Source organism: Cariama cristata, unplaced genomic scaffold (genome assembly GCF_000690535.1).
Source record: "Cariama cristata isolate BGI_N322 unplaced genomic scaffold, ASM69053v1 scaffold39250, whole genome shotgun sequence".
Classification (NCBI taxonomy): domain Eukaryota; kingdom Metazoa; phylum Chordata; class Aves; order Cariamiformes; family Cariamidae; genus Cariama; species Cariama cristata.
Window position 1 is genome coordinate 9,306 of NW_009597108.1, and position 26,608 is coordinate 35,913.

At 44.2% G+C, this 26,608-nt stretch overlaps 1 protein-coding gene across 1 annotated transcript; it reads left to right on the forward strand.

Annotated features, from left to right (window-relative positions):
• The first annotated feature begins 6,278 nt into the window (after window positions 1-6,278).
• Window positions 6,279-23,489, forward strand: CPLX4 (complexin 4). Its single transcript, XM_009708694.1, has 3 exons — window positions 6,279-6,445; window positions 9,480-9,567; window positions 23,262-23,489. The coding sequence occupies exons 1-3, from the start codon at window positions 6,279-6,281 to the stop codon at window positions 23,487-23,489; spliced, it is 483 nt and encodes a 160-aa protein (XP_009706996.1).
• Window positions 23,490-26,608: the final 3,119 nt, after the last annotated feature.

Here is a 26,608-nt window from a genome sequence, read left to right on the forward strand (position 1 = left end):
ATGAAAAAAGCTTTCCAGATAAGCCAGAATAACACATAGGAATTTATCCATTCAGTTCTTTCAACACCAGCAAATATTTACAGGTGCCTTGAGTCTAAGTGATTACAACCCTGACTCTTCTAACTAAACTTCATGTATTTTCTTAAATTGTTCTGAAAATGTACAGTGTTGTTCCTTTCCATTGCAAGCTTTCCTGCACCAGTGCAATGCCTAAACAGAACTCCCTCTCTCACAGCAGGCTTTGCAACACCCTTTACGTAGAAAGGCTAGCAGTTGTATTTTGGTAAGTAGGTGTGTATATCCAGCATAATGAGGAACAGCTCTAATGTATCAATTGGAGAAAGCCTGTGGTTTCTGTTACTGTGAATTTATCTGACCATAACTTTGTTTTAAAGCTGGAGCAGCCCATACTTCTGTGTGTTTTGTTAGAAGGAAGAGAAGGCTGGGGATGGTGTCTAGGAGAAAAATTGAACCTACAATTGTATCTTCAGTATGCAGCTCAGTGTGTGTGTTTATGCTGCTAATAAATCTGACATCTCTCCCATGTGCTACTAGGAAACTTTTGTATTGGGGAGCAGAAGGTCTAAAGCGTAACATCCAAAAGTGGTAACTTTGCTTCGTGCTTCATTTCACAGTTGTGTCTCTCCTTGGAACTTCCATAACTGTCTCCTCACTCACTGGATCAAAGGAAAGCTCACGGTTGCCCAGCTCAAATGTTGTCCTGTCTGTTCTTGAAGTGATAGCAACAAATTTGGACTTTAAGGATATTTGTCAGACATTGTAGCCTCCTGTTATGGCTGGCTACTAGAAGTTTCTTTCAACACTGATAATGTGTTTGATTCTTATCAAGTTATGGTTTTGGGACTAGGAGGAGAAGACACCTTGGAATCCAGTTTGACAATATGAGGAAGAACAAGTCTAATTGTATTTGAAGTGTGGATGATAAGTAGCAAATACTTGGCAGTGACAAGAGAATCTCATTGTACTGGTCAGGGTATATTAAATACATGGTCAGACCTGAATCTTTCGAAAGTAAAATTCATAATATGGTTTGTAAATTACCCAGCTTCCTGTTTGAAGAAAATTTGACATTTATCAATGCATCAATTACTGTAACACCGAAGACTGTCTACTGGTTTGTTTTTTTTTTTTAAATTCAAACAGCTGAGATTTTCATATGTTTGTTTCTGACCAATGTAAATTGACACTTGGGAGTTCAGAGATAACCTTATTTGAATAAAGATGCATATTTTTAGTAAGCTTTTTTCTTTTAATTTGGTACATGTCCATGAAGTCCAAGCAAGTGTACTTGAAGCATTCTTTACCCTCTTTTGCTCAGAGAGTTTGAGATCTGGGTTCAGTCCCACCTGATACTGGAGAGTTCATGGCATTCAGAGGCTGAGGCTCTGCCTCTGTTGAAGAGGCAGACAACTGCCGCTGGTTAAAAATATAGGCTGAATGCAGCCTCGGTTCATTCTGTGCGAAGGGATTATATCCTCTGTATTGCCGTCTAATGCAAAAGTGACTCTGACTTAAAAGTGAGAGATTCACCCAAAAACTTGTGTTAAGAGTATCAGACTTGCCTTGAGTATCAGACACTTAGGGTCAAATGTAAAGTAGTACATCAACTTCTCAGGCTCTTACCAGGAAATTACGTTGCTTGCTGGCTGCTTTGGGAATGCAAAGTATCTCATTTTTCTGAGCTGGAGATGGCCTACCTCTCTGAAGTTCTTTCTTCACATTCACCAAACTGCTGTCACCTGAGTGCTCTGCTTATGTTTGCTGGAATACAACATGCCTATCCAAAACAAGTCAGTCTCTATCTCCTTGGTTTATTTTCTTTTTTTTTTTTTTTTTTTTTTTTTTTTTTAATTCTTCTATCCAGTAAACTCTCTTTGTCTGTGGTGACCCCCACAGGAAGAGTAAGAATTCCCCCAGCCAGCAGCAGTTTCTCTAATAGGTGGAGGGGAGGAATCTTTAATTGAATCTATTCAAGCTGAGAAAGCCCTAAAATAATTACTTCTCTCTTTCTGTACAAGTGATCTAATGTTCTGATTTCTATAAAAGACGACATGCTCTTCTAGAGGGATGAAGCGGGGAGGGAGAGTCTCGGGTCCTTTCAGAGAGCACTCGGATACTTCTGAACTACGTGGTTGGAGTTGTCTGCTGTGACTGTTTTAGGAGGATAGCCTCTGGATAAGGCTGGGAGTCTGGATGCTTGCATGGCTACAGCCTTTTTGTCCTGGCCTCGCTGTGAGGCTTTTAGATTTTGCTGTTTGTGATTTGCCTGTTTGCAGACTCTGAATCCTGTTCTGGGGTTGGAGATGCCTGCGTTCTTTGGGTATGGAACACGGACGGGCCTTTTTCATATCGCCCAGTTCAATCAGGTAAGACAGGAACTGAGCCTTTACTTTTTATTTCACTTCAGCTAGAGGGAAGGGACGTTGATTTAAAGCAAAGGAAGTGGCAACATGAGTACTTGGCAGCTCTCTGTATGTTTTCATTAAGCCTGTAATCCCTGTAATCAACAAAAAGCAGTAAGTGGCTTGTAACTTCAATATAGGCGGTAGGTGAAACACCTGCCAGGAACGGGGATTACTCTGGAGGTACTGGTCCTTGTTGGCTCTCAAGGTAGGTGCTTCAAACTTGATGCTTTAGGTACTCTGTAAGCAATTGGTTCCTTATCAGTCCGAGTGTTTATTTGTATACAGAGGTGTGTGATAAATACCTAAACCCACAATGAAGCGAGCAATTCACTAGCTAGCGATACATCACCTTCCAAAGTTTTGTCACTAGTCTCTTGTGTTTCTCAGCAGTTTCCAGTGCCAATGGGGCCAATAACTTTTAAAGCACTTTTTGTTGTCTTCGGCTTTGAATCTAACATTGGAAAGCCTTTTGCTGTTCGGAATGTTCATGAGACCTCTTTCAAGACCTGGAAGGCAAGATCTCTCACGTTCTCGGCAATCCCTTCCCAAGCCAGTTCTCAGCTTTCTTGCCTTCTCAGCTGATTCTGTGAAAGCATCTCTTTTAGGCAGAAGGTGGTGGTAGCAACATTTCTATAGGGATCAAAGTCTACAGCCAAGACTTATGCCCAAAGTTAGGGAACCTTCTCTTCAGCGAAGACCAATAGCACAGTTTAACAGATACACTTCCCATACGCTTAGAGAAGACTCTGAGACTCGTATTGGACAAAGCAGTGCTGGATGTCGTATGTGCGAGGTGCGCAGTACAGACACTGTTGCTCCCTGTTCCAGTTAGGGGATTTTTAGATAAAGATGAGCCAACTGCTGCATGTGGACTCGGGGGCATTTGGCACTAAGTAGTGATGGTGTGGGACAGCATTCTAACCTTTAATCAAGTGGCTGTCAAAGCACAGAGACAAGTGCTAACAATCGAAACTTACCTGATCTTAAAATTCTCTTGTAGCATGCTTTTCTGTGATGCCTACCATACTGTTACTGAACTCATCCATTTTAGAATTGGTGCATAAACAGTGCCAATATATTACTTTAACCCGTTCAATGTTTTCTGCAAGCTGCTGAAAACACCTTGTGGTCTGCATGTGGTTCGTGCAGTATTTGTTGGCCCCTTTTTTGCCGCGTACTTGTGTAAGATACAGCTTGGCTGTGGAGCTGAAGCAGATTGAGAAGATGATCTTGTGGCTTCTGGTGTCCACATTGCCAGTTTCCGTTGTTAGCTTTGTGTTGTAAGCAGTGGATGCGAAGGTCAGCAAGACCAAAACTTTCATCCAGAGTTATGATGCCCTCTTTCTGTAGCCACCATCCGTTTCTAGATTGACCAAGCACCTTCTCCCCTCCCTTAGGGTTTTGCGTCTCCCACTCTTGAGATCCGCTGTGCTCTGAGCAGTGTGGGGCAAGTGACTTCTGTGAGTCAGGCTGTAGTTCAGGGACCAGGGATTGTTTTTTTCAGGGGCTTGTGCTGGCAGCAGTATTTAACTCAATTTTCTAGAAATAACCCTTTATTTTAATTTCTTTTAGTTGACCGCATAACAGAGAGGGGCTCTTGCCATCTCGTTCTGGGTCATGGGGTTGCCACTACTGCTCAGCAGTCCGAGCACTCATCCAAAGACTGTGCTCCCGAAAGAGGTGCTGGATTAGGCCTGTTTGGGGGAATTTTCAAATACCAGCAAAGCAAGCAAGGTCTTAGTCTTAGCAGAAGGCCAAAGGGTTGCATTAGAACCATCCCTACTTGTCTGTATTGTCCCCAGGCTGGAAAAATGCTGTAGAAGTACCGCTGAGCAGAGTCGGACAGCCCTTACTGGCTGACGCAGTGGCACAGCGATGCGGCAATAGCACAGGTCATGCCGCATTCTACTGGAACCAGCATGCCTGCACGGCTACAGCCGACCTGCCGTGGGCCCACAGCACTAGCTAGTTGTCAGCTCTTCTGAACACACACAGCCTTCTCGAAAAGGCAGAAGGATGGGCGATAAGGGACGCCGCCATGCGCCGTTCTGCCCTTCGCAGGCCTCAGAGAGGCAGCAAACCGAACCAGCGGAGTCTCTGGGCGTAACAGAAAGTCAGACTGACCTTCCCAGGCCCATTTTGAAGTGACTCTGAAGTAGGAGCAACGATACCTTAGGTATAAACGTAATGCTGGGGGTTTAGTTTTTTTAATTTTGCCAAATAACAGATTTTATTTAGTTTTATGCATTGAACTTCAGACTAATGCACGCTCAAGCTTAGCATTCGCTGCTTAAATTGTGATTAGCTATCTAACATCGATGTTCTCAGTTCTGTTAGCCATTTGGGCAAGTGCAATACAGTTTTGGTAATCAAGGTCAGAGTTGGTCAGATGGAAAAAGCTGATTCTTCCCACAAATTCTTGCAACATGAGTAGTTCTGAAAGCACACAGTGATTATAAAAATCCATTTTGATTCAAAAAAAAAAATACTTTCTAGGTATTTGTGGTATATCAATGTAGTTTGCTTGTGATTTGGAATTCATGGTTCTGAGTGATACTCTATTTCAAAAAGAAATTTAAAGTTTCTTGTTTAATCACTAATAATCCAGGATTATGCAACATCCTGCTTTTTTTTTTTTTTTTTTAATAGTAACAGGTCTGCTTTAATTAGAAAGGCTCTAATACAGATTAAGGTATTAGGCAAAATGGAATCTGCCTGTCTCTCAGTGAAATTATGAGAGTGCTTGGAAAACCATTTAGATAATCAAAATTACAGAACGTTTCATTAAGGCATGCGCAGTCAGTCATAGTAGCATAGACACTCAAAACCCAAAATCATGAACTTTTGAAACCTAGCAGATAATTTTCTTTCCCAAAATAGTCTATGATCTAGGTAGCAGATCCTTCAAATCTTCACCTGAATAGACCTGGTGAGGCTAATGATGTGAATAAAAGTTGGAAAGATGAGGACCTGCACAAGCCATCCACAAACGAAAGATATCAAGGCTGTATTGTAGCATACAGAATCAGTCAGATTCATTTCTCCTTTACTGACGGTTAAGATGAAAAACACTGGGTATTCTGTGCATCACCGAAGTGGTCATCTAGATGGCGGCAGCCTGGGGAAGAGTTGCAATAAACCCTAAGGAATGGCAAGTAGGAAGATGTGATTCGCTTTTTTTGTGATTACTTTCTTCAAAGAAAAGTAATGATAGCAGTAATGCCCCATTCATCTGCGAGATAAACCAACCATACGAAAAGTGGATGAAGAAAAATCATTCAGTGTACTTTCTGTCCAATATGATAAAATATTAATGGATAAAAAGGATTGGGTTTTTTTGCTTAATGAAGAATTCAGTCTTCAAATCTCACTTGACTGTGTAAATCCAAAAGGGTTTTCTGCTCAGTAGCCCGAATTTTACGATTTTACTATGGCCATTTAGTCAGCCAGGGTTTTAATTCAGATCTGTTGTGTTCCAGGGTATGTTTTCATCTCTGTGAAAGTGAGAGTTTCAAGACTGAAGAAGTCAAAATGATACTGCACACTATAATTGATTTTTGTGTGTGTGTACAATTAGCTTAAGGTATTAATACAAAAAGTAGGTAGCTGCATCTAATGATTTTTTGGAGTAATCTGAACCATCTGCCTCTAGATATTAAGAAGTTCACTCTTTAATCCAGATTATGGCTGACAAACTGGTTTTGGCATTCACGTTTCACTAGCATTGTGCCCTTGAAGAGCTGATGTGGCTGTAGAAACTCTCTTGCTTACAATTGTTGGTTTTGAAAACATTTTTGGTTTGGTTTGACTTTCTTGTAGTTGTTTGCTTATAGCTCCTTTTTTCTTGAGAAGATGGCCTTTCTAATGAAAAGTATGTTGAGCAACCAGGTAAAGAATTTGGGACTTGGAGGTGGAGGGGAAGAAAGCAAAGAAGAAAGCACTCCTTCTGATCCAGCAGCAGCTGCAGGAATGACCAGAGAGGAGTATGAGGAATATCAAAAGCAAGTGGTTGAGGAGAAGTGAGTACCTGTTCCCTTATTATCAGTATGGGGCTGATTCGTTGTAACTTTGTGCAGATAAAAATAACCCAGGAAAAAGCCAAACATCCAGCTCTCTTCCCTTTTTTTAAAGCAGACCAATCTTTGCTAAAGAAACTTTCCGAAATAAAAGTTCACTGACTAGAAATGCTAAAATATTATGTTCCCCCTCCACCACCACCCCCATCCTGCAATTCTCTCCTATGCTTCCCTGCTATCTCCACGCCTTAATATGCTGGATTCGTTCCTAGTTGATGTTACCGTATCTGTCAAATCTTTCCATAGGTACAAAACTGGCTGTAGTGCAGGAGTTAATTCTAAAATGTGTATGATTTGTTCTCCTAGAGCTCCATGTGGAGTACACTTTCAATACATGATCTTTTCTTTGTCCACATTTATTATGGCAGACCTGAAAAAGTAATGAGTGCTAAATTAAATGGATGATATTTATCTAGAGAAAAGTTTTAAGATGGTTATTTTCTGTAGTTGCAATTTCATTTATTTTTTCTAAAATCCACTAAATAAAGCAGAGCTTTTTAACTGATAAAATCTCAATTTTATTTTGTCTGTAATTATAATCTTTACCACTTGTGTGTTCAAATATCAAAACAGAAGTAGAATAAAGGACTTCACATGTAGGAGTTCAAATCATGCATAATTATAAATAAAACGATTGACTTTTAAATCTCAAATGCATCTGTTCCTCTAATGGTCAATTACATAATGGTTGTGTAAATCCTTCATGTAAGATGATTATAGGTGAAAGGTTAATGACTGACGGAATTTGAGGTATCCAGGTCTGTATTTAGCAGCAGCCATTTCTATCATAAAACTTTGAATAGATATCATTTGGTCTGGAATAAAATACAGAATGTTTTGCTATGCATTTTGTCAAGGGATATTTAAAAGAGAAATAACCACCTGCCAGCAGGAGGATGCCTTATTGAGACTGAGAAGCAAAACAGGATTCCTGGGATAGGGAAAAATGCTTGGAAAAAGAATTATTTCTGTAATGTTTCCAAGTGAGGTATGTGTCCGTTACATGCTGAAGTGTATTCAGGAATCGGTGCAGGAGTACTTCTGAAAGTACAGTTTGGAACTGTAATAGGAACATCTGAAGTACTTTCAAAGGGAAAAAATGAGCTCAGGACAGCGCACACTGGTGTGGTTACGTAAATGCGCGTCAGAAATCTTTGTCATGGGCAGAGCATCTGTTTCGGGGCTCTCTGGACTTTACCCAGTTTTCAGCTGTACAAGAGTGGAGATCAGAGAAGTCCAAGTGCCTCGCTGGAGCCATACTCAGGCAGAGTTTGGCCTTTGATGCACGACCACTCTGGCTTTGGGCTCTCCTCAGGTTTTGGGTTGGGTTGGGGTTTTCTTGTGGTGATTAAACACACAAAAATGCACAGATGGCTGTTTCTCAGGATAACGTGTAATAGCAGGAACAAATAGGGGGCTTGTGCTGCCAGACTCCGGCACGATTGCATAGAGTTTGCTTCCTGCATCACAAGAGTTTAAGCAAGAGGAGACCACCAGTTTGTGCTGTACATCACAGGCTCCTGACTGTCACGCAACTGCTCCTGTACCTGTTCCCTGTTCCTACAATGCTTCGTGTTCCAGGGAATAATTAGATCCTCCAGAACAAAAAGGTGTAAGATTAGGCCAGACGCTAGGGCCCAGGTGGGAGACAGGCTGAGTGAGTTTTGCCAGGTCTTCCCATGAAGCCAGGAGAAGTGGAAAGCTCCAGCCCCTCCTCCGCAGGCGCTGCCCTGGGGGGGACACAGCCCGGTACCCGCTACCGGCTCCTCCGGGGAGGGAGCGGGCCACAGAAGAGGGGGGTTGAGAAAGAGAGGGAAAGTATGCCAGAAGGACTCCAAAAATCTCTTTCCAATCTTCCCATCAATGACTGCCTGAAAGAGGTTTAAGACAGCTTCCAGTTAATCGGAACTTCTTTTGAGAGAGAGAGAGAGAGAGAAATCCAAAAACTCATTTGTGGAAGCAGAGGAAAAATAACATTTCATCTTGCAAGTAGCTTTTATGTGACAAAATACCTATACTGGAACAAAATCGATTTCTATAGAATTTCCATGACAATGCTTCTGGGAAAAAAAATTAAGGGGAGGGGGGGTGAAGGTGAGTGTTATCAAATGTTACCAAAAATCTTTGAGGAGACACATTTTGCAAATAAAAACGTAAGTAATCTAACAAAAATTTGTCCTGAATGGTTCTTAAATCTAATGAAAGCATTTTGTAAAATCACAGATGAAAGAAGTACTTTTCCACACAGCTAAGCTGTGGAATTCATTGCCATAGGATGTTCTGAAACAATAAATGGATGCAGAAAAGACGAGGAAAATTCATAGGTGACAGAGACCATCCAGGACTGTCAAAGACAATGATGTAGAGCCAATTTCCAGCTCCAGTACCCCACACCACTAATTTTTGGAAGCTGGGCAGTTTTGCTAGAGGATGCTTATCCTCTTCTTAAATTCTAAGTGTCCGCTACTGTCTGCTGTTGGAGCTAGGGCTCTAGGTTAGGTAAACTTTTGGTCTGACCCAGAAAGGCCATTCTGCCTCTGTGTGCGTGTGTGTGCTGTTATGCTATGACAGTGTCACGTCTGTAGAACAGGAGCGTTGGCAGGCAGCCACGTCTCAGTAAGTGCCCCAGTGGAACAGGCAAGGAATAAATGTAACTTTTCTGTTCTGCTTATTGGAATGGTTCATTATTATACTGAGCAATACCAGGTAGTACAGGTACAAGCTCCAGACAGGGAATATTGGCTTATCCTTTATTCTCCATGGGACTCAAGGGAACTGTTTGGAGAACAAACTTGGGGTAGAGGAAGTCTGGCCCCTTAGCATCGCTTCATTGATATCGCTCCTTTTGGGCTGTCGGACAAGTTACAGGACTTTGGGAATGACTCCTGCGTGTAGCTTTTTGCAGTCGAGCAACTGGTTCAGTGTAAAAGACCGTATTTCATTAGTATTTTGAAGAAACATTTTTTCTGATTTCCAGGATGGAAAGAGATGCAGCATTTGCACAGAAAAAAGCAGAGCGAGCCTGTCTGAGGGTTCATCTGAGAGAAAAGTACAGACTCCCTAAGGTAAGCCTGTAGGTCATCATCTCATCTAGTTCCGTGGCCAATTCTAAAACCAACTACCAACGCAGAGTTCTGAAAATGGCAAATTGCTGTCATTAGTGGGGTCCCCACTGCAGCTCCGTATAGAAACAGAGGAGGCCAGAGCCATGGTTTTCCCTAGCGACTACTTCTTTTAGGCTCTTTTTTCTCTTCTCAGGAGATGAATCTAATAGAAAGATTCTTGTAATCCCTCTCTATACCGTCAGATCTGAAACAGGTGACTACGCAAGCTGAGTATCTGGTCTGATCGTGTCTCACAGTTAGTATACGTTCTTAACTCGGCAACATGAGCCAGATTAAAAAAAAAAAAACACTAACAGCAAATAAGCAAAGTCCCTGAAAGCTCGTCTACAAGCTGTAAGTTTGAGTTCTGCTAAACTTCTGAAGGCTCATTTTTACTATCTTCTTCCAAGAAGTGCAAGCAACCTGTCCATTCTTTTTTCTTTAGTGCTCCTGACACTGTCAAATATTCCCAGGAAACCCAAAATATAGATAACAGAAGCTTCAAGCAACAGAGAAATCTGGAGGTTTGTTAAAAGCAGGCAGCAGCTGCAATAGCTTCTGGATCATGACAGAAAGCATAGTTAGCACCTAGGTTGATTGTATTTTCCTGACATAAAAACACATGGATACAAACAAGGATAGCTCTCTACTGTATTTAAAGTGTTTTCCTGGGTTTACAGGGAAGACTTGTTCCTCTCTTTATTTTCTGATCATCTTTCACGTTTTCAGGGATTTAACTTCAGAACTCGTTTGTGAAAGGTTTATCGAAGTGCAGGCTTTAGCACTAAGCCTGTACTAAACACGCACAGATCTTGCCTATTAAAAAAAGAAAAGTTAAAAAAAAAGTGTTGAAGCTTGAATATTCTGGAAACTATTTCCCATCACAAGATGGTGATACTTCTATAATGAAGAAAGCTGGTGTCTCTTCTAGGACTGTGGGCTGGAAGTGTAGCAAGCTAAGGGAGCAAGAACCAGAGAAGGATTCTGCAAAAGCATCGGGGAAGATTAGCCCCCATCAGAAATATTAAGTGAATTCTTTGAATTCATTTTAATTGCAGGATCACTATGAAGGTCCCTAGATAGGTTTCCCTATGACAGTCTCTTTTACGGAGGTGAATCAGGGCAATTTTCTCACCTCAGTGTTGTTGGAGGAAGTTGTTAAATGGTGTACAGTACACCAAGGCCAGTGGGTATTTACCCAAGAATTCTAAAGGATTTCAAGCTGTGAATTGCCAAACTTACTGAGGCATGTAGTCTGTTATTTAACCTCAGAAGATGGGAAATGTGAAGACATTTTCAAAAAAAAACTTCAAGAGATATACAAGGAACAACAAATCAGTAACTGATTTCTGTAAGGGAAATGAAGAAAAACTACTGAAGATAGATAGCAGATATATGGGCAAAAATTACATGATGGGAAGAAGAGAAATAAGACTTTTGTACCAGACAGCCCAGCCTTTCACATCTATTAGCATGCTCTGAAGGGATGACTAATCATAAGACTGAAAATTATTAGTTCTAGTTTAAAAAAAAAAAAAAAAAAAAAAAAAAAAATGGGGAAAATTCTTCCAAGACTCATTAAAGAAAAGAAACTGTGGTAGGATGTGAAGGAAAGTCCATTAAATATTGAATATTATTTCCCATTCATTTTGAAGAAGTAACTGAAGACTTGTAGGTGCAAATTAGTATCGAGACCTTTTACTTCTGTGCATTTAGGGGCTCCCTGGAATTTGTGATTCTGCTCTGATTTGTGATTCGGAGCATTGAAAGGCTTTGTGTTGGTCCCTGACTTTCTGGCACTTGGTTGTGGCGTGTGGGTGCAGCCCACTTGTGGTTTTCAGTTTTGTCCAGACTGGGTTGCACTGTTAGCTCCAGCACAGAGAAATTAACTCAGGGTTCTGTGCCTGGAAAAAATGGAGCTGTTTCGTAAGCTTCTTCCATGGGCAGGAGAGAGGTAATATGGGACAGAGTAGCCTATGCAGGGGTTTGGATCGTGCATCTGCTCTGAACTGCTACTACTGTGAAGATGTTAGCGTTTTTGAAGATCTCATTTATATCCCATGAGGAAGCATTTGGTGGTTCTTAGCAGTTTGAGAGCTTGTTTATATTACTAGTACTCATCTGCCAGCTCTGAGTCACTACCATTTGTTTTCTGATCAGTACTTTCCAGTGCTTTTCTGATTAATGAAAATGGAGGAAGGTAAAGAATCCATTTCGTCTAAATTTAGCTGCTAAAAAACTTAGTAGTTAACCCAAGCAAGTCATTTAGGTACCCCGTCATCAATGGAAAGAGACCAGCACTTCAGCCTCATCTATCTAAACTTTCAAGTAAGTGTTTAAGGTGGAGTTGGGTCACCTTGCAGTGGCACATGCCTCTCACAGAGGGAGGTCAGGTTGCTACCTTAGACCAGATAGCTGAAGTCAGGTGAGATGCATTCCACCCTCTAAGACCCTGCTTCTTCCACTGCTGTAGCTGGCATTAGCAGAACAACTCGATCTTTGATTTTGTGCTCACAAACTTGAGCTTGAATCTGAACTTAGTGTGGCCATGGAGGGCCCTGGATTTCTGGATAGGGCCCCTGGTCACTGCCAGCTGGATGCTCTCAACTGGAGAAATGTAGGAAAGATGTGTGGGAAGCTGCTGGTGAGGGGCAAAGGAACAGGAAAGATCAGAGTGGGATCTCGGTCTTACTGACAGGAGAGTGAACAGACCGGGATTTTGGTGGCCTTGCAGGTTTCTTGCCAGGTGCTGTAAAGCCCTACGCTGATGAAATGCATGCACCAGAAGGCACTAAATTCTCCTGGAGAACAAGAGACTGCAGGTCGGAGGGTTGTCTTTGCTATAATCAGTGCTGTCTTAAGCAGAGTTACACGTAGTTCCCAGAGATCTACATAGTTCCAGAGACTGTGTAATATGGTTCAGGCCCTTCTGAGAAGAGAGCAGGATCTTTGTTTCTTGGACTTACTGAATTACTCTATGATGTATGTGCATAACATTTATTGACTTCATCTGCTGATTACTCATGTTTCTTTGGTTTAGTCTACTATGCTGTGTTACTCTGCACTGTTTGCAGCACGACACAGGTTCTCCAGTCGCTGTTGGTGACTTGGTAGATTTACCTGGAAAGGGGGAAAGTTTTAAGAGTGGCTTCCTTCTGCCCTGACACAGACAAGTAGACTGTGTGTTCCCATAGCCTGGGATACCCATGAGAGCCTTCCCTCTGCTAAAACCTGGGTTGCATCCATCCCTGAACACTGCCTGTACGTAGGCAGTGAAAAAAGCTTATTTCTGGAACGTCTTTGGAGACTCAAGTTTGCGTAGGCTTCTTATTCATAGATTGTTAAAAGGTCATGTGAGTTCTCCCAGGAATAACTAATCTTAGAACGGTGGTGGTTTATATGCTATTAAACCGCTTTTAGCCTGGTCACTCCTTCATTGCTTACAAAAGATTTCTGAAGAGATTTATTTTTCCAGCTTCATTAAGATGTCCTTCACATACAGTTATGTCAAATATGACTTCAGTGACTCACTGAAAATTTATTATTTGAGCAAGTGCCTCCTGGAAACAATGGCTGTTATCTGGAGTTCTCCGGTTGCTTTTCCCTTTCAGACAGTGTTACGACCATCTGATCTGTGCTCTCTCTGTGTTTTTCGTTCCGTCTCCTGCAGTCAGCAGAGCTCGGGGCTTGCTGGTTCATCGGTCCCACGAAGAAATGGATGTCTTTGTGTTTTGGTGGCCTTTTTCGCATCACCCAGCTTCCAAATAGGATGAACTGAGATATCTTTAACTAAAGGCCTGGGTCCCTGCTCTGTGGCGCAGAACTACAGAGGTATACAGGTGCTGGAGTCCAGGGGATTTCAAGGAAATTAAGAGCCTATATGCCCCTGTGAGTGTGAGCCTAGGTAGACAGAAGTCTGATTATTATACTATATCAGTGTAATTAAAATATTCTGGCTGTATATGGCTCGCCTTTCCCAGACCCTTCTATCCTGGGATGATGGCCCTAGTCAAGGTTGAGAACGATCCATGCCACCTTTTAGTCTATCTTAATTAAGCAGCAGTAATGAAATTAACTATCAACAGGGAGTTCAACACATTCAAAATACGCTCAGCTAACAAATTAATAATGCTCCAGGGTACTTAATTCATAATTGCTCAGGGTTACTGTCGGAGAGCTAACCTAACAGCAGGGAACCGAGAGTCAGCCTGAGGCCTGCAGGCACCTACCTTGTTAGGACCCAACTCAAAGAAAAATTGAGGGAAAAGTCTTCCCAGGAGCTGTCAAGTCTTGTGATTTTAGCTTTGTAAAAGCACAAGCATTGTGAAGGGACTGTCCGGGTCTGAAACACCTGTCACATCTTCTACGGGAGGAATGTGTTACCCTGAAGCGAGGAAGAAAAACGCAAGGTTGCACAGCTGCACGGACAGGCCCTGGCACCTGACAGCTGCCCTTATCCTGATGTAGGCGATGTCCTTCACTGGCCGTCAACTACCCGAAAACTTTCTGTAGTTTTTATCTGCTCAGCATTCACCTGTATACTGGTTCTAGTTGGATGAAATAAGTCGTGCTATAAAACCCAGTCCGTCGCCCAAAGTTACTAATGGAGTAGTCGAAGATGAGGAAAAGAGCTTCGCAAACATTTCTTTTTATTGTATTATTTTGCGGGGTTTAGGAGGAGACAATTTCTCTGGGATTTTTTGGGGAAGTTATTCATAGTATCTTTAACGAAAAGTTTATAACAAGTCTGTTCAATAAAACCCCACCACTTTGTAAAGGTGTTCTTTTCTGGAAACAAAAATTTCCAATAGTGACTGTAAAAAAAAAAAAAAACAAAAAACAAAAAACCCTATTATTTTAAAATAGTTGGAGCTTTTTGATGTTGTCAAAATGTTGATGTGGTAAAATATCACACTGATGTTTTTCTACAGAAACAGGTTTTTGTGTGTAAAATTTCTGTCAAACCTAACTAGCAATATTAGGCCTCCTCACAGAAATGATTTGTTCTTGCCTTTTTGAACTGAGTGGGAAGGATCTAACCTGGCCAAAGGTATTAAAGATACCAAAGACATTTTGCATCCTTTCTTATCCTTGACCTGGAAGGAATTTGAGAAAATGAGTGGAAGTGTTGGTCAAGATTTCTTAGCGATTTGGTTTCCGTGGCTTTGTGTTCGCTGTCCAGACTTCCCTCATTAAAGTCTGGCTGTGTTTTCGTGGAACTTAGGTTAATGGCATTCAGTTCAAAAGCATTTCCTTCACATTAATGTGATCTACCCTGTTTTCTTGTACCTAATTGGCACTTCAGATGAACCAAAATATATGATGCTGGTTGAGGTGGGGTTTTGAGACTGGAACCAAAAGCCCAGGGCGGCTCTTGAACTGAAGCAGAAATCCTAGGTTGACTTAAGGTCTATTAAAGTTTCACCATGAAAAAAGCTTCCGTAACGTTCACTAACAAGAGAGACCCTGAGGGCTGCTCAAGTAGTGTGATGGCACTGCTCAAATTCTGCAAGCCTTGGTCTGAAGATGGTATTTATCAGGTTTCCTGTCCTGGCTCTCTGGAGTCTCACCCACAGATATCAAATTCAAGAGCCCACCAATAACTTCGGCTTTCCCAGCAGATTACTGAAACCCACCACATATTCCCACTATCTTCAAGGACTGATCTTTGACTTTATAGCCACCTCTACACACGTCATCTCTGCCGCCTTGTCCCACAGCGCTGAACCTTTGCAGATGGCTCCTCCAGTTATCCCTTTTCCTTCTCCTCGAAGTAAATTAATAAACTAATACATGGCTTATATGTCTACATCCAGATCTGTGGGGATGCTTATGTGGTTTGGCTGTCTGTGAGCAGAGGCCTTAATGGTTCCACTTGTTCCCTTTCCTGTCAGGGGCTTTTGGTGGTGCCTCTGGCCCTAGGTTAGTACAACCCCTCCAGCCTGACAGGAGGAGCAACCAGATGTGAAGGGTTCTTTGTGGAGGATGCATTTTAAGAAGATCTACCATTTGCCAGTGAAAGGGCTTTTGTGCCGTTTCCTCAGTGCACTGTGAATCTAGTGCCAAATCTAAACTCCTAAACGAGTCGGTGCTGGGGATGCTCTCTAGTGCTGGAGAGCCATCACCCCTATCGACAAGCTGCTTGGCAGTCCCTAACACCATGTGCTCGGTCGAAGCCAACTAGCCCCTTAGATTCCATCATCTGGCATGACTTGGAAGCAGAGGCAAATATGACTGAGGAATTTTAATTCCTGTCTTAGAACCTGCAAGCCACAGAATTGAATGTTTATGCATTTTCTGTGGCAAGCACAACTAAATACTAAAACATTTGCAACCATCTCTGCTGAACTGTTTGAAGAATTTCCCCCTGAAACATCAGAAATGCCAGAAGGAAAGGACCCAGCAGCCAAGCAACTACAAACGAACGAGTATCCCAGGCTCGGGAAGCGGCGATGTCCTGCAGGCACAGGGCGCACGTCGCGGGGTCTCCGGCCGTGCTGCTCTGGCGCTGGGTCTGGCCCCGAGCCGCCGAAGGCCCTCTAGTGCCCCCTTCGTGGAATTGCACCGCTCTTAGAGCAAGCCTTTGCTTAAAGCCTAAAGGCAAATCACAGTTTGGATGAAAAGCGGACCAGCCTTGTGACTTAGATAAAATTATACCATCTGTATTTAACCAGTCGGGCAGGCCTCATTCATAAGCAAGGATGAAAAATGTATTTTCCTCTAACTTTGAAAACATGGGTTTTGCAACCCAAACCTTGCTAACTGACTTTCCAAGAAAGAGAAGTGCTATCTTAAAAAAGTATGGCAGAATGTTTTGAGACAGGTACTGGGGGGGGGAAAAAGCAAGGGAAAAAAATGCTGTGAAGAAACCTCAATTAAGCTACCTCTACTTTCCCTCCCAACTCGTCAGTCTTGAACAAAGCTTTCGCAAGCAGATTTGAAGTGAACACAGTCTGTATAACAGCTCATTTCAGATCAACAAACTCTCTGTAAGGACATTTCACTTCTAAAATTTTCTGAAGGCACAGTTTGCCATCTTCAAAAATGAAGGCGTATTGCTACACCTCATTCAAATGACCCCTTTAAATGGAAGTATCATTAGCCGTGAGTCTTTTGCAGATGGTTATCAAGGTCACACACTTACCTGGACTTTGATCTCTTTTTCGCTCCCTAGAGGTGTTGCTATTATGGCCGCAGGTCCCTCTATAGAAACACGCGTGTCTGCACCATGTAGCCTAACGTTTCCAAACCTGCCTATCTCCCACAACTGCACAGATCAGCTGCAAGGCATCCCGCTCGTCTGGGACAAACCGAAGGTGCTGAGCTCTTTCAGCTCCACAGGGCAGACCCCCGGTGAAGCAGACAGACGGAGTGCATCGCCTGCCGTCCCAGGGCCTGCTGGAAGCGCAGGATCTCCTTGCTCCCTGTGTGCAAGGTTGATAGTTGTTCCTGCAGTTGTGTTAGGGAATCGTGGGCACTCACTCATAGCTATAGTCTGGCGTCAAGAAGATTAGAGAAATGCACCGCATCTTCAGATTCCCTCCAGACAGAATATCCATCTGGAAGAGAAAGGGAGATGCCTGGAGAAACACAGATATATGCCAGTGCATGACTGGTGCCATGCACAGAGGCAGAAGGAGCAAGGGCAGATCATCCACTATGCTCTTCGGTATCCGTCAGGTGCAATACACCATTTGTTCTAGGCTCAGCGTAGTGACAAGAAAGAGGAAAACAGATCCTGAGGGCGAGTTTAATTACAGAAAGATTAATTATGCAAAAAAAATTAAGTACAAGATTTTAAGTGGTTGATTGGATTGTAGGCCTAAATCTCTAAACACCAGCATTTTAATTAGCAGCTGAGTAGTAAAATATCATTAGGCTTTGTTTTCCTTTTGGAGGCATCTGCTGAGCCAGCTACTGAACAGGGTTTCCCCACGGCCTCACCGCACTCTGCGAGGCCCCAGCTTTAAATCCCAAGAAGGGCGAGTTTCAAAGGCTTCAGGGCACTTAGGTGCCCAGCTCTCAACTAAAAGTCAATGGAGCTGGGTGTCTCGCTGTGACTTTGAAAGTCTCCCATCCGCAGTGCTTTTATTCAGTTCTGTGATGGTGTTCAGATCTCCACCGTCACCCTTGGGTGACGGCTGACAAGCGCGCTGCTGCCTCACAGCACCCAAGAGCATGCCCCATCTCCAGCAGGATCTTGACTTTGGTATACATTAAGTGCTCTTTGGGGTCACATTTCAGTAATAACAGCTGAAGGCCTGCCTCCAAGGTAGGGCAGGAGGTCTAAGCCAGCTAAGAAGGTATTAAGCATATACTTAGCTTTGCTGATTTGCAGGGTTTTCAAGTAAATTTTGCAGGATATGTTTTTCTGCATTTATGTCTGCCTATATGGCACGCCTTGGTTGAAGGTCTGCTTTCTTTTCATCAGCCCTTATGAAAACATATGTTATAACAGGAAGAAAATGAAATTATTACGTGCACGCTGTATGTCCCTGGAAAAAAAAAATAAATCAACTCTCTGATACATTATGGCAGCAAAATGCTCTCAGACCTGTGATAATGCATTAATTATTTTGAAAAAATGAAAGTCATTTCAGGTAGCATAGTATGGGATAGAAAGCCTGAATATTACCAGTATCAATCACTAGCACACATTGTAAATGAAAGCATGAAATTCAGGTCTAGGCAGGGCCCCCTTTTCAGTGCAAAATCTAAAGCTCCATGCTATCTGGGCCAGATTTATAAGAGAAAGCAGTCCCCTAATGAACCTAATCCTATTAACAGAATTGTCAACTTAGGTTTGTCATCAGAAAGATGTTTTTAGCCATGAGACATTTGATCTATGGACAACTTTTTCACCTTCGGAGTATTCAGTGCATCACCTCCACACAAAACATTTTTTTAAAATTATATAAATGAATATTTTAACTAAAACAACCTGCACCAAACTCTTTTATTCACGTACTTACTGCCTTTTTCCTGAACTGGGATCCAGTAACCAATTAATTTCTGCAAGATCTAAACACAGGGGCTTGAGGTGATGGTGCCCGTGATGTGCAAGAGGAACGTCTGACCACAAGCCTGTCCAAAGACCTCGTCTGCAGCACGGCAGCCTCTTCCCATGGGCCCCCCCCCCTTTCACATCACTGATCTGCGCACATATCCACCGTGCCACCTCACATGCCACCACTCTGTCAGAGCACTGTCACATCGGTGCCATTCTTATGTCCAAGTGTTGGGGGTTGTGCTGTGATACCTGAATTTCTAGCACCTCGGGAAGGGACTGTGTCATCTGCTCCAGGCAGGTGGATCTCTTCCCCTAGTCAAAGCACTTCTGTGGGTACTGCTCTACAAGATTCTCAGCTACTGAACAGCAGGATGTTTTTTGTTCACTGATATTTAGAAGGAGAGAGTATTCAGATGCAACCAGGTGTCTTTTCAATAACAAGTGCTGCTAAAGACATTAAAAAGGAAAGCTTCTCGTCGTGAAAGGGACATGTAGTCATGTAATCTCAGACAGCTCCTGCTCTGTTGTGCTGTGATGGGAAAATTGTTAGGACTTGATTTAACGAATAGCGCCATTCCAGAATTAAAGGATTTTTAACTTGTGTGCAGCCATTACACAAGCTGTAGCTGTGCCACAGGGGACGCGCACTGACCAGGCAGGAGGAGGAACTTGTCTCAGGAGAAGCTCTTCCGTGCATACAGGCTTTAGATAAGCATCTGAAAACAAGCATTTGCTAAGTTTGAAGAATTCTTTTGCTGATCTAAATGTTTTCTTAATAGGCCAGAGTGAAACAGCTGTGGATCCACTGTGGAAAAATGGTGTCACAAGGGCTGTCAGGAGGCAGCGGGATCAGGACTGCTCCCTGGGAAGGTCCAGGCCGGGGCGATGGGGGGACCTCAGCACAAGCAGTGCCCTCACCCCCCGGCACAGCCCCACAGAGCTGGGGCTGGCGGCAGCGTCCAGAGACAGCCCAGGGATCGTCAGGGAAGGAAAAGCATGGTCCGTCCTGGGAAACCAGTCAACAAGCGGGGCTCAGCAGGGGACCACCTTGGCCGAGGCACCGCTGTGACATAGCTTAGGGCAGGACCGGGGGCCTGGCACCAGCTGAAGTGGGGTTTCTGGGCCTGGGGGCTGAGGGGGTTCTCCCTGAAGCCAGTTTGGGCAATGACATGGCGGTACCTACGAGGCCCTGACAGCTGGGGGGGTCAAGCAGCCTCCTCACACCTTCCCTGTGCGCCAACCTGCGATCCCCGTGTGGGAATGGCGCAAGGGGGTGTTTGTGGGGGAGAAGGCTGGTGGTTCCAGCCTGCGGCTCCTCGTACCTACTGGTGAGGTGCCTGCAGCCCTTGGATGGCATAGGTCAGTATGGGGCTGCTGTACCGCTTACCAAAAATCCCACTTCAGGTCAAGGCAAGAGGACTTCTGATTCCGTATGTAACTGGTGCCTTATAGGTGATGAATCCCCGGATCGGGTCTGGATTCACCTGCCTAAGGAACTCTGTGTATAGGCATAGGTAGATTGTATGACAGGATAAGTTAGACATAAGGAAAGCAGTACATCACACAGTGATGCTGGAAAATGGTTTGGCTCCTCTGTGGATTAGTCTGTCAGCTTTGATCTCTTTTGTTTACAATCAGACTTCATATAAACAGAGGTTTAGACTGTCTGTTTTCTGCTTACACCGGCGTATCATGTATGTATAAAGAGCTCTGTATTACATTGCACCTGTAACAAAATGGACCTGAGTCTGACTACACCAGATGCGCAATCAGGGTCAAAGAATATTACTAGGCACTAGGACTCTATCGCCCATTCTGTTGAATTGTCAGAATAGCGTCTGACCCAGTTTTGGCCTGGGCACTCTCCCAAGCAGTTCCCAGGGCCAGTTTGGGAGTTAGGACAGGCATTCCCAACAGGCAGTTAGATGGGACCACCCTGTTTGGTAGGGCGAGAGAGTTCAATAGCTTCGCAGTGGGTTGTTCCAGGCCAGCTGGCCTTGGGGCAAGAGACCAGTGCCAGGCATATTTAATTTACTAGAATAGATGTTGCTTCTGTGTTCTCAGAGATCCTAAAAGAGTGGCTGAACACTTGCAGAGACCTGGAGACTATGGGGGTTGAAGTCATCAGAAGGGAGGCCATCCCGTCCAGAGGGTCTTTCTGTACGGGTTTGTTAGAGCCCATGGCCCCAGCCATCCTGTCCATTAGGTCTGCCTATTTTGGGTGCTCTCTGTAGCCCAAGCGGAGCGTATTCTGAGGCAGGGTAGTGCCTCTGTCACTGCCAGAGCCATGTCTGGCCTTGGGCAAGTAGCAGTCCCCGTGTGTGTTTGTGTGCTGGGGCAGTAGGGTTCTGCACACCCTGCCCACACCGATCGCAAGCTGCTGTCCAAAACTAACAGACACGATGCATTTCCAGCATCACATTTCTGATCCTGGCTTTCAGAAGTGAGCGCTTGGAGCTGCAGGCTCACTGTGCATTTGGACCCTTGCAGCATTAGCCCAGCTTTAAGAACATTCTGTGGGGAAAAATCTTCTGGTCTGTCCTTGTGAGAAAGCAAGTTTTAACTTCTTTCCACCAGTCTTAAAAAAAACAAAACCAAAACCCAGCCAAAATCAGAAACTTAATCCTACATTTCTGTTTCAAATCAAAGTAACAGAACCAGATGCACAAACTGCAGAAGAAAGAGAAGAGGCCACACACATCTTACGTGCTTCTTGGCTTGTTGAGCGACCTTACCCTGTTGAAGCTCATACTAGGTCTATTCAAGGACAGGCTAAAGCGAGTAGAGGCAGGTGACTTGGGCAGAATTGTACTGCTTTAGACTACATCTGAATACGTTCTTCTTTGGTCAGAGAACACTTTGAACACCCAAAAGTGTGTTGTGCATCACATCTCAGACTTCAGTAGGACAGGGGGCTTTGGTGCAAGAAAGTGCCAAACAATTGTTCACATCACCAAAGCGGCCTTTGTGCACGCTGTATGGGCATCTCGCCACATAATATACAGTAGTGTGCAGTGATGATGTCTGAAATGATAAATAGTTCTAAAGAAAAGAACATATTTGATTGTCTGCTTAGGGGGACTTTTTTCAGTAATTAACCCGCGATCTTCTTTTATCATCCTCTACTGCTACTTGGGAGAATTTCAAAAGGGCTGCCTCCTCCTCCGACAGCCAGCACTTGCTGCTTAAAGGCTTAACACATTTTTTCCTGCCACACAATCAATAAAGAATACTTCTGCCGATTGGGATATTGTCTCTAGCTCCCACAGATCTGATAGCAGCGGCCTTTTATCCAAAGGGGTCAAGAGACGTCCTCACCCATTTTAGCCACATAGTAGTAACGATCATGACACACCTCTCCATATTTTCATAAGAGATATGAGGAGAAATCAGGTTAAAGAGAAGTACAGTTATTGCAAACATAACGTTGTGTAAATATATGTAACAGTAACTAGTGGCTATGCAGTCAAGCATCCCAGTCTGCCGGTCCTGGCTAAGGCCTGAGACTACACAGACATTGCTCATATACGTCCTTCCATTCATTCTTGCATTCATTCATTCATGCAAACCCAAGACCCCTCTCACTCTCAAAAACACCTCCTGCTGACAGCATTGCTGCTTATTCATATCAGGCCTTTGCTGCTGTCATGCTTCATTTTGGAGATGTAATGAGGCATTAATGCTTATCTTTGATGTGTGAACTGTGTCAAAATATCCTGTTCTTCTGAGCTCTGGATCCATCAGAATCCACCATAAAACGTGAACAAAATCACCATTGTTTGAAAAATTGACAGCCCCACTGATAGAGCGTTTCAGCGGGCAGGCAGGAAGCAAGTGTGTGTAGCACTTACCGCATCTCAGCCCTTTTAATTGCTTAACCAGTTCCTTCTCCTGTCTCCTTTTGCTTTCTCAGACTCACACCCAACCTCCATCCTTTCTTTTGTTGTCTAAGTCCTCCTATTACCCCACTTACCAGCACTGCAACGCTGCTCTAATTATGTGCCAGGCAGCCCCTGCTCTTCATCACAGCTCAGAGATGCCAACCAAAGACCTAGATATAGTTTAGATGTGGTTTGGGGAAGAGGGGGACTTTTTTTCCAGTAATTCTTTCCTAAGTTTAAGGCATCTTTCTTCAGGAAGGCTTCAGTTTAGTGCTGATACTTCAAATTACCCACCAACGAATGAATAGGGGAATGGTAGCCACCCAGTTTTTCTAAAGCTATTGCTTCATCGACCAAATCACGCAACAGACGACAGCCCAGGCAGTACGTTGCAGCATGTCTTTGGTAGATACAAATAACTTGTAGTGGATTTCCTGCAGTATCAGCACGTTACCACAGTTACCACATACGGCAAAGATTTCTAAAATGGCAAGTGACACTGAGGGCTTCAGTTTTGGCACTATTGAAACCCTCCAAAGAAAGATAATTGATATTGTCTGAAAAATCTTAGGTCTCGTATGGGGGCTGACTGAGACCCTGAATTCACAAGTGGCATCTGAAAACTTTGGCTGAAAAATCTGTGCGTATGTTTTGGTTCTCCCTAAAATAAACAAATGAACGAACTAAAAAGAGACTCATCGGTAGATCCTGGGATAGCAGAAATACTCTCATGTACTGTTTTTATTTTCTGCTTTTTCTATCAGAGTGAATTGGATGAGAATCAAATACAGATGGCTGGAGATGATGTGGGCTTGCCAGAAGACCTTCAGAAGATGGTGGCAGAAGATCAGGTGGAGGAAGAGGACAAGGATTCTATCCTGGGACAGCTGCAGAACATCCAGAATATGGACATGGATGCGATCAAAGAAAAGGCACAAGCCACCTTCACTGAAATAAAGCAGGCGGCTGAGCAGAAGTGTTCTGTGATGTAGAAGAGACATCACTGTCCAAGGGTTGTGAATTCAGTCTTGTCTCACAGGGGCTGCAGAGTCAGGGCAGGCAGAGGAGCGCACTTAGCTCTATAGCATTAAATGTAAATATAGAAAAGAGAGAGAGAGAGACTTAAAAGCCCAAGGGGGGATCAAAATTTACATGCTCTGACTGCTTAATGAGAAGTTAGAACTGATCCTCATTTTTTAACATAACATTTTTCCCCATGGAAAAAAAAAATGGCTTTAAAAAAGCTAGTACTGGGGAAAAAATGTGCCTTTTTCCATTTTCTCAAAGTGATCAAAATGCTATTAAATGTGTATTTTTTAGCAAAATTGTGCTTCTAGTGCAGAACATGTAGGTAACCACTCATTTAATACTGATTTCAGAAATAAATACATATATTTCTAATAAAAACCTGTCCGTTTCAAATATTTTGAAACAAACGCAGTATTCAAATGCTGACATTTTCTGCAAAAACTTTGAAAAAAATGGTTTTGACCATCTCTATACTAAATACAGCAAAAGGCAAAAAGTGAAACATATAACTCTACAGCTTGGGACAAAAACGTCATTGCATACAGACCTGAGTGGGCACTCGTAGGATACCAAGGCTTGGTGGCTATCAGCGAATCATGGTCCGTCAGCAACACGGACTTCTCCAGGCTGCTTTAATTTCACAGCCTCTCGGTCTTCCAACGCTGTTCAAACGTCAAGGGACAGTGGCCCTCTGCTTGACTGCTACGTGTGCCAAATTCTGGGGCTTAGCCAATAACTTGTATAGGCTAAAATGGGCGCACCACATTTATTCTAGGAGTTATCTCCACAGAAGGCTAAACGCAAATCTAGCCCACCTGGAAGATCATGCCAGGGCAGGGCACCTAAACCCTGAGAAAAAGCATGGCTTCCACGAGTGCTAAATCTGATGGAGTCTGCGGGGCAGGCAGGATCCGCTTCAGTGGGTTGAGATTCAGGACCAAGCAAGATTTTCTTTGCCGTTGCTCAGAGTTTGTTTCGGGTTTTTTTTTTCTGGGGGAAACCTAAGTAGGTGCTGGCCTGGTTGCCTCCCAGTCCCCCAGAAGCAGAGCAGAGGCTGGCTAAGAGCTGGGGAAGCGCGGCCCCGTTCGGAGCAGCCGGCTGAGGGATGGCTCCTGGCTGCAGCCTGTGGTGCTGCCAGGGCCGCCAGCCCCGGAGACCCCACAGCCTGGGCCGGCAAAGACGGGGCCGGCAGAGCTGTGGTCCACCAGCCCTGTGGAGCGGGGTCCTGCGGCGAAGGCAGATGGGAGCATCCGTCTGTCTCTGTGCTCGCACAGCCATAGTCCTTACCATGCCTGAGAACCCCCCAAAAGCCCTGGCACGTGGGAGATGCACGCAATGCTGCTCCCGAGGGGTGCAGATATGCTCTAAAATGAAGGACTTTGCAAGTTCTCCAAGAGCTAGCCTGTCACTGAAATTTGCAAATGAATATATGTAGCACCTTCCTACAGGTTTATAAGTCTCTCTTTCTCTCTCCCTCTCCGTCTCCACCCAGTCAAGTAAAAATATTCATTTAAAATGAATAAATGCACTAAGTATGCTTTGTCTCCTTTCTTTCTCTCTTTCCCTTCCTTCCTTCCCTCCTTTTCTCTTTCTGTCTTCTCTCTTTCTTTCTGCTTTTCCCTTTCCCTTCCTCCTCTCCTCTTTTCTCTTCTCCACTCTCACTCTCTCTTTTCCTTAATCCTGGCCTGAGGTATTGGTCTGTGAAGTGCAAAAGATACAATTGCAATGCCCTCCAGATGTGAAATGCACTCGGTACTGAGCCCCGTTTGCCTGTGCTGGGTCACATCCTCCAGTCCCGCAGAGCAGTTAGCCAGAAGCCACTTGAAAGGAGTCACCTCCTTACTTCTGGGGAATCAGCATCCTCAAAAAACACTGGCCCGGGTCTGCAGGACGTCCAGCTCGCTTGTATCTCTTGGGTGCACTGAGGAGGAGCGCTCTGGGCAAAACCCTGCTCTGGGTCGTCAGCAAGAGACAGGTACATCCTTTCTTTGCTACGGGGAAAAGGAAGTCGAGATTCCTTCCTACAAATAGGGTAAGATATAAAACCAAGCTGGCACCTGCGTGTTGCTTGCCAGGGAGTGACTTTCTCTCGTGTGACTGTGTGGGGCCAGTTCTGCTGCCTGCCCCCACCCAGCAGCTCCCCGGCTGGGTGCCTTACGCCGCAGCTGCACAGAGGGTCAGCCCTGGCCCTGGCTCCGAGGTGCGTCCTCGGCGCTGGGATGGGAAGGGGGTCTGAGGAAGGGCAACTAGGAAAGAGGTGGGGAGATGCGTCAGTGTTGGTTGACAAAAGCGGACCTCTTGCTTCCTCCACGTACTGTTCACTGGGAGGGGAGGGCAGGAGACGCATCACGATTTTCTGGATGTCTAGCTTATTTTAAAAATCAGATTAAAAGTGGAAATATCGTAAACTTGTAGAGCAAACCCATTGCAGATCACTCCAGCCTCTTTATTGCTGCTGCCCAAATGAGGAGCTGGGTGAGGCACTGGTGCAGGCTGTGAGGGGAGCCCAGGTCATTCCTAGAGGAGGGTGTCCATTTCAGCAACTGCTTGCCTTTTTCCCACGGGTCGCTAATAGCAGAGTGTGCCTCTCCCCCTCTGGAAGGGAGAAGCGGGGGGAAGGCTGCCTTCTGCACGGGCCTCAGGGGTCTATGTCTGCTTTGCTGTTCAACAGAAAAATCCTCCAGACAAGCAAGCAAGAAACCAGAAAGGTTAGATGGCAAGAAAGGTTAGAAGGGACCTTCAGAAGCTACCGATCTTTTTGTCTCGCTCTAGTTTTTAACGCAAGGAGATTTATTTTTTTTTAACACAGCTCCTCCCTGCGCCAGGCTGCCATGATGCCCACTGCCTGGTAGACCCCGGTGTCGGAGACAGCTCTGCCACGTTGAGCCACTGACAAAGGGCAACCAGCCCTCAATGGCTGCTTTAACTCTTTTGGCCAGAAAGACTTCTTCCTCCTCCAAGTCTGGTGGCCAAAGAACTTTTTGTTTATTTTCTCAATGGCCCTTCACCCACGCCCCCTGCCCACAGGCCCTGGGCCTCCACTTAAGCTTAGGACCGGGCTTAGGACCTGCCCAAACCGTGC

Coding starts and splice junctions, on each gene's coding strand:
- CPLX4 (XM_009708694.1), top strand. CDS start 6,279: ATGGCCTTTCTAATGAAAAGTATGTTGAGCAACCAGGTAAAGAATTTG. Junction 6,446..9,479: donor AAGCAAGTGGTTGAGGAGAA/GTGAGTACCTGT, acceptor TCTGATTTCCAG/GATGGAAAGAGATGCAGCAT. Junction 9,568..23,261: donor AAAAGTACAGACTCCCTAAG/GTAAGCCTGTAG, acceptor TTTTTCTATCAG/AGTGAATTGGATGAGAATCA.